The 8563-nt window shown below is 40.5% G+C and overlaps 1 protein-coding gene across 1 annotated transcript; it reads right to left on the reverse strand.

Annotated features, from left to right (window-relative positions):
* Positions 1-2242: 2242 nt before the first annotated feature.
* Positions 2243-7957, reverse strand: LOC117454425 (neuronal acetylcholine receptor subunit non-alpha-3-like). Its single transcript, XM_034093652.2, has 6 exons — positions 7874-7957; positions 6307-6458; positions 4153-4197; positions 3742-3851; positions 2527-3433; positions 2243-2424 (listed from the first exon to the last, which is right to left on the reverse strand). The coding sequence occupies exons 1-6, from the start codon at positions 7929-7931 to the stop codon at positions 2260-2262; spliced, it is 1437 nt and encodes a 478-aa protein (XP_033949543.1). The 5' UTR covers positions 7932-7957; the 3' UTR covers positions 2243-2259.
* Positions 7958-8563: the final 606 nt, after the last annotated feature.

The raw sequence follows: 8563 nt of genomic DNA on the forward strand, positions 1-8563 counted from the left end.
CATAATTATAGGAGTGTACTGCAAAGGTCAGCGGTACACACGAGGGTGAGGGAGAAACACAGAGACTTTGATACAACACACAAGAGGCATGCGATGTAGACCACATCGTGTGGGAAGAGGAGTTAGCACAATAACATGTACTAATGTAATTGTCACACCTTCATAGACATACTTAGAGCTGCTTAGGTTCATGAATAGAATCAGTTTAAATCATTTATGAGTTTTGTTCTGCTGGACCTTTACTTATTGTCTCTCTGCATCAACACTTTTTCTCACAGCTCTTACTGTAGGTGGACATTTTCATGTGGCTGCCTCTGTATTTGAGCGAGAGTGTAAATATTACATCAAGCGAAGAAATTCACATGAAGCCTCGTGCTCATACTTTAAAGGATGTGAGCTTTAATGCAGCACCTTCAAAAGTAAAACCTAAATTAATGCTCTTGGGACCTGCTTTGAAATCTCTGAAGTCTAAGCAAGACAATCTTGGCTCAAAAAGCAGCCTTTAAATCCACTTCCCTTAGGTGATGTTATACACATGCACATCCTGTTAATGTGTTCCCCTATTTGTCAAATGTATCTCATAAGTTAGATAGTTGAAATAAATATCTGCAGTTTTTGTTAGTAATCCTGATATCGTGTCTGAAATGTGCTTTTTACATTTTCTTTAAAAAAACAAACTGTATTTAAACCAGTCTGCTTCCTCACCAGATGTGTGTTAACCATTGACAGAGCTGCCAACATATTCAGAACAATTAAATAAAAACATTTCCCCCGTGTCTGTCACACATTTGTTAAATGCCTGCAGCAGAAAATGTGAATTGTCTACCAACCATGAATGTGGTTAGACCTCCATCCAGTGGAAGACATGTTGATGTGCACAAAACCTTTTATATATATAACTGTAAAAAACACACATATTATAATATATATCATTTTCATATAAGCAGTGACCACAAACACAACATACAATCACAGTTTGTCGTTTTCTTTTTTAATGCAACGTATTTGTTGGTCTGAACACGTTGAAGAGTGAGGAACACATCATTGTCAGCGAGTTAGAGCAAACGTAGACATAACACTGAAGTTAGTCCAAACAAATCACACCCAAGTATTAGAATAGTTGCTGCGTTGCACTTCCCGTCGTAACAAAGCATGCATTTTAAGCTTTTTGAGATAAGATTTGATTGAAATGAAATAGAAGGAAATAAATAATGTATTGGAGAGATTTTTTTACTGTGGTTTACCTCTAGGTGGTGCTGTCACTTCACCCATGTTAACTCTATTTGTGTACCTTTTTAGCAGAGCTTATTGTAAAAAAAGACATAATGTATTAAAAACAACTTTATTTTTACAAATAAAGTTGGACAAGTATTGGATTACAATCCAATACAGTACTTTTGAAGGTTTTGTAATTGATAGCAGAAATGTGCATTCAGTCTTCATGTAATCATTACTTTATCATTATTATAATCATTATTTTAACTTATATCAGTGAGCAAAGCAACGTTTGCGTTTGAGGAGGGGGAGAAAGACAAGGAAACAGTTCCTGTCCAACATCACAAATAAGAGCTCGTTTTGTCTTTATTGACCCAAACATTTTGCAAACATGTAACAGGTTATTGCATCTCTACTGAATTTGTAAGGTAGTTCAGATGTTGTTGGCAACTCAAGACATACAAATGTATAAACTGAACATATTGTGGAAGTGATTCTTTGCCATTCTGGATTCAAGATGGTCCAACAAACAAATCAAAGGCAATGCTATTTAGAAACATAACGCAATGAAGAGGAACTAGGCATAAATCAAGCAGATCTTGAAATGTGAAAACACTTTAAAGTTTAATATTACCTTAAAGAAAGTTATTCTTTTACTCCTTTTTTCACGTTTCATTCAGTTTGAGCTGAAATATCTTAAAGTATGTGTAGTCTAGTATACTGATAGCTACATGCTTCTCAAAGCCAGCGAGAAAATAAATCAATAAATAGGACTTTGACTACAAAGCAACTTAAGTGGCACCAATTTGTAATAACATTGTCTTATTTATCTCGGGAAAAAACATGTCATTATAAAAACTCAAAAATATGCTATAATGTGCATACAATGTTTTGCAAAGTGGATCTTAAGAACAAACCTAACCATCAGAGAGTCCAAGTTCTCCTTCACAAAGCACCTTAGTGGCCTTCACCTGCTGAGAGGCAACACAAGATGCATCTGTTGGTGGACCATCGGTTGTTTGTGAAAGTGGTTTATTATTGCTACTAGTTTGATGGTGGATCCTCACTTCCCGGTGGAGGAGTGATTTTGAAAAACATGTAGACAGCTGGAGTGAAAATGAGGACAGTGCCCAGGATTGCGACGGTGAGGAAAGCCCACAGGAAGATCCTGTCCAACACCTGGGCCACAAACTTCCAGTCTTGTACGACCTGGGAAGAAGAAGAAATGGGAGATGAGATAACAACATGTATAAACAGGAAGCCCTTAGAGCTAGTGCATACTTCAATCTTCCTTCATGCAGCGAAACCAACCTCACGGATGAAGTGTTCCTTGCGGATATGTCTGCTGATGTAGCGCACTGAGTAGATAGCCTTGTCCAACATGGTCGCCCAGGCCTCGTCCTCCTTGGAATCAGAACTTGTCTGTCCGCTGTTCGGCCTCTTGCCAGCTTTCCGTCCTCCTGAGCGAGGCTTCAGCTCCGGGCTCTCCGGAGCCAGCTCTGGGTAATGGTACCGGTCCGTGTGTCCGCGCATGCAGAGCAACCTCGGCAGCTTCTGCAGGAAGAGATTACGAACCCACGGCGACATGGGGTGGTAGGTGGCCGAGGAGCGGTGGTGCACGTTGATGACAAACACAGTGACGATGATCGAGAGTGTGACAAAGATCATGATGAACAGCAAGTACTCTCCGATGAGCGGGATCACCTTGGAGGAGGAGGGGATGATTTCTTCTATGACCAGGAGGAACACCGTGAGCGACACCAGGACTGAGGTGGAGAGAGACAGCTTCTCCCCTTCATCGGAGGGGAGGTAAAACACCAGGACAGTCAGAAAGGACAACCCCAAACAAGGGATGATGAGGAAGAGTGTGTAGAACAATGGCAACCTCTTCAGGATGAATGAAAAGGTGATGAAGGGGTACGTGTACATGTCGTCCTTCCTGTTCCCTCTGGCACCGGTGGCATTGAGGATTTGCCACTCCCCATTATCGAAGAAGTCCTTCTGGTCAACCTGATTGTCTATCAGGACCATGTCCACCATGTGGCCATCGTATGTCCAGGAGCCAAACTTCATGGTGCAGTTCTGGCGGTCGAAGGGGAAGAAGGTGACGTCCATGGTGCAGGCGGATTTGTAACTGGCAGGCGGCGTCCAGGTGACACCGCCATTGGACCTGACAATGGCTTTGGTCATCAGCGAGCCTTCAAACCGCCCATCAGCGCTGAAGAAACATCACAATCAGAACACAAGTCTCCCAATCACATTTGTAGATGATCTATAAGTGTTGTCTTTTATACCATCTTTATTTCAAATATGACTCAGTATAATATAACTGTTATTTTAACGTATACAATTACAGCTCTCATTACAATTTGGTTACATCTTGATAATGTTATTCTATAAAAGAAATGACATACATGAGTCTATGAAATTGCGGTTGCTGTGCTTTTCATACGGACAAGGTGTCTTTTTGTAAGTGTCCTATGAATGTGATGTCCAGTGGCTCCTAGCATAATACAGCAGCCTTACTTCTCATAGAGGACGATGTCTGGGAGCCAGATAGTTTCAGACGGGACTCTGATGGAAGTGATTCCTCCGTATTGGTCTGGATTCCAACGCAGCTTGTAATCGATCCACTCCTGGTCGACACGAACACAAGGACACAGGATGCAGGATTGTTAGACTGATATACAATACTAAGAGTCTTATTTGCATTAATAAGCATAAAGAAATGATGAAACATATTTTAATAAGTGATATGCCCCTAGAGTTGATAACATCCATTTTTTCAGACAGAACAGAAACAGATTTTGTCAAGAACTGATGCTGAACTTAATATACAGTATCTTAGTTGGAGACACTATCCATATGAAGGTTATCATGTTTCTTTAAATCAGACTATTATAATATTTATAAATATTGTTGAGTTGTTTTTCTCACCTGACAGAGCCACACGTTAGTTGTCATTAGCTGGTTCTTCTCATCCTAAAAGACAGACAAAGAAAACCGAGTTGAAAATGAAGTGAAGACGCAAGAAGCAAGATGTGTAGGTCAGGCTCATCTCATGATCAACGTTTAAACGAAAAAAGGATATACACATCAACAAAATCAGAAGGATTGAGACCTATCAATCCAAATGTTTTTGTATTTACTTTCATTCATAGACCGTGATATTCAAAAGCTGGTAAAAGGGCTCTGATATCTCCCACGTAGGGAATGTTCTGGTACAATATACATTAACATAGAGGACAAACACATGTTCAAATTAGGGTAGTTTCTAAAAATCAACATTATCAGTTCATTTCACATTATGTTATCTCTAAACGCAAAACAATTGACAGCCTTATAGTTTTGTATCTGATGTAACTTGATTCCAGCAAAAAAGAACTTTGTGATCTGGGTTCTAAAATCACAATGTTAGATTTGATTAGTGGAGAATATGAGAAGCTTGGTTGGGAGTAAAACTAATAATCTTATCCTTGCTCTGAACTGACCGAATCGAATTGACCCGTCACTGCCACTTCCTTACAAACAAGAGGAAGAAACATAACACGGAGATGGGTGACGTGAACCCTGAAGCTGAAGCGATATAACTGCAGCTCGAGGTTAATAGAAGAAGACAGGAATAGAGAGATGGAGAGTGGTTAGCACAGGTTTATTTCCACATCACTGGAGGTGAGTTTGAAGAAACGGGGGTAGACTAAGAGCTTAAGACTGGATATGAACAGTATAGAGAAACAAAACATGCAGCTGTTAGGTACATCCAGACCAGGCCTCAGCTGTCAGACTGAGTCGGATGTTTTGATGATCACATAAAGCAGAGGTGAACCATAATCTAATACACAGCCATGTACAGAAGCAGCAGAGACAAGCTGCTGTGTCTCTGGTTGGCTCTCCGTCTCTTTTACAAAATCCAACACTTAATCTTAACCTAACTCTTTCTTCTCTGCAGAGCCGTAAGAGGGCATCACAGATTGTCTTTGCCCAGCACATGTGTTAGGTGGAAGGATAAAGAGTGCAATCTAAACTGGTTGATATGAATATTTCAAGCCACGAAGAGCAGCTCTGCCATTAGCATGCTCCGTTTTCTCCATTTGGACACCATCTCAACCTATCACAGCGTGCCTCTGCAATATTAAAGAACCACTCCAGAGTATGGAGACTGTGTTTGTAGACGTGAAGTGAGTGTTCCCGATCTATTTCAGGAACACAGAAAGCTCCCCACTGCTAGGTGCTCGTGCCCTGTTTGGTTTCAGAACCATGGACAGCAACACCACTCGGCTGATGGGGAATTACCATTCAAATCAAACTGTGGTTTTCAGTTCTCGCCAGTGGTCCTCTTTCTTATATTTCCATGAGTGTTAACTAATTCTCTTCTTTCGAAGGATAAAGTTGGAAAGCTTCCTAATTGTTTTTGTCAATGAATCCCATGAAGAGACCCTAAAACAACAATGTGTTAGCTAGTCCATCTCTTAAAACGTCACACATTATTCATGGCGCTCAGATCCAAGCATTCTTAATGAAATGTGTTCATCTTTAAAAAATGGTCATACACAATATATAATTTTTTTAATTAAAATATTTTAAATGACAGGCTAAACATTTTTAACAATTTAAACATTTAAAACTGTTCGTTTTTTTTAATAGCAGTAAGTTGTTCATTTTCTGGGGGACCATTTTATATGTTTTTATTTTGTAAAAAAAGGAAATTGTCACCCAGAGCCACGATGTTGTTTTTTTTGTGTGTGTAAAATAGTTTGGATAAGAATTGAGTCCAATAGCACTGAAGAAACAATCAGACTTTGACTTTGATTGCGACTTTGATGGGATGTATTGCTAAAAAGAAAATCACGGAACAATGCCAAACTCGTCCTTCAAGATCTGAGTCATGATGAGGTTGAATATGAAGCATACAAATAAGGTAACTTCTAACTACATTACCTTAAGCAGCTTAAAAACTAGAACAATATAGTTTGTTTTTTTATCTCAATATGTGCGTGCAGTATTGCTCCACCAGTGGGGAGCACACAACACATCTCCTCATGAATAAAGAAGCACATGGGTATGCATGTGTGATTGTAGGTGTGTCCTCACCACATCAACCAGCTGGGAGATCTTGAGTCCAAAGCGAACCGTGACGGTGTCATTGACGTGCTGGATGGGCCTGACCCAGCGCTGGTAGCCTTGGAAAAGGTTCCTCAGCAGGGCGTCCTCCATCTCTGCCAAGGACATAAACTCATTCGGACCTGGGACAAATAGAATGAATGTGGATTTACAACTGTTCATTACATAAATACTGCTTGTGTTAACTTCTCAATACAATTGGGTAGATCAAAGACTTCATTACATACCTTTAAAAAAAATAAAAAAAGCATTACTTTTACCGCCCTTAAAGTGGACGGCACTGGAAAACAGACAAACAAAAATGGATTCTATCGTCTTTTCAGTAGGTTTTTGGAGATGTTCTTGCCTACTTCTAGAGTCAGCCTTACCAAAAAGAAAATGTGCTTGAAGATATGAAAATATGTTCTAGCACCATGAACAGTAACCCTCCAGAAAAGTGTTCATATTAAAACTTGTATACTGTCCTGAGATGGTTGGAAAAATGTAACTCAACTCATTAGTAAATCCAGAATTGTGTTCCCCAATGTGAATATGTATGACACAAAGAGAAAATAAATGAGCAAACAAAAGCGTATAAAACAATGTGTCTCCAAATCCAGCTAACCCTAATTAATAAAAAAGCTACATGCAGGAAATTCCCCTGGCAAATCACAGCATAATAACTTCAGTCCGCCAGCTGTGTGCTAGAGACATCAAGGAGAAAGACGAGTGAATGATGGAGCTCCGCACTTTGTTCAATTGCAGTGCGAGGGGAAAGTCAGTCAGCACATCAGCCTGAGGCGATATGATGTCTCTGCATGGAGGGACATGTCATATTGACAAGAGACAGCTATATAATGTCAGACAGAGGGGACGTCAAGTGCAAGAGGACCACATGGTCTAATGAGGAGGGGCATGGACCTATAACCTGGTGCTGGCTCTGTCTGACAACACATGACTGATCCATTCATGAATAAATGTAAAAGTATGATCAAAGCAAACATAAAACCACAAAGTCAGAGTGCAGTTGGATCACCTCTGTCTGTGCTCTCAAGGACTCTGACACATGATACAGGTGTTCCTGTTTATCTGATAGCAGCTTCAGCACAAACAAGAGCCAGGCCGCATCATTCCAATCCTGAACTAATATGCTGCTTAACATCTCATCTGATTAAAACATCTGATTAGCATTGTTAGTTCTAAACTGTATATTAATATTCATTTACAATTTCAAATCAGAGACAAAAAGGTGGAAATGTCTTCTTTGAGTACATAGCACACTACAGGAATAACGCACATGAAATAAGATATGGGTAAGGTAAAAGAAGGCACATTTTGTAAAACTGCAGTAAAATAACAAGACAACTTTGTTATAATCATGAATGAGAAGGTTGCACTTTTTGGTTGACGAATTCATCGAAAGTTATGTGGAAATTATTCGAATCTGTCTCAGACATAATTGTTAGATTACACCACATATTTTTTCTGTCCAAACAAAAAAGTGGAAATGTTGTCGATATTCGAAAGTATTTAGAAAACAAACCAACAGTTTTCTTACCGGGGATTACGGCCAGGGCCAGCGGACAGAGGAGGAGGAGGAGGACCGACAACTTCATAGTGTTGTCCTCTCGGGTCCCACCGAGCGCTCCTGCAGCCTCCTGTTCGCTTCTCTCGGCTGTTCAGGGGAGAGGACTACAGGACTCACAGCGAGCAGGCACAGGCATCCAGGGTCCCATCAGCTGTCTCAGTACCAGGTGGGAAACAACAAGCCATTCAGTCCGATGCAGTTTGACAGAGAACAGGTCCCTGTGCGAGAGAGCATGTGGCCGGAGTGCGTGTGCTGTGACTCCGGTAGAGGCGTCACGGGGAGCGGCAGTCCGCGGATGAGGGAGAGGAGGGGCAGGGAGGGAGGGAGGGGAGGGATGTCCGGGTGGGGCTGAAGTGTGGAGCTTAAAAGCCACTTTAAAACAAAAACTTTGGGTTTTCTTAGATGTTTATCTCTGTAACTTGTCTACTCATGAAGGTGAACAGAGTTCAATGCGTAATAGAGCATTGTTAAAAGTTAATATTCCTGAGAATTAAAAAATGTGTCGTCGGTCAGGTTTTCTGTCACCCTTCTCTATAATCTTGCAGGAACTTCCCCTGATAAAAATGTCTTTAATAACATTTGCTTTATTTAATGTTTTGTAATATATCTTTCCTAGGGTGGGAAGGAATCGTAGTGGCGGGATGTCATGCGATGTAATGT

The sequence above is a fragment of the Pseudochaenichthys georgianus genome, chromosome 10, assembly GCF_902827115.2.
Source record: "Pseudochaenichthys georgianus chromosome 10, fPseGeo1.2, whole genome shotgun sequence".
NCBI classification, from domain to species: Eukaryota; Metazoa; Chordata; class Actinopteri; order Perciformes; family Channichthyidae; genus Pseudochaenichthys; species Pseudochaenichthys georgianus.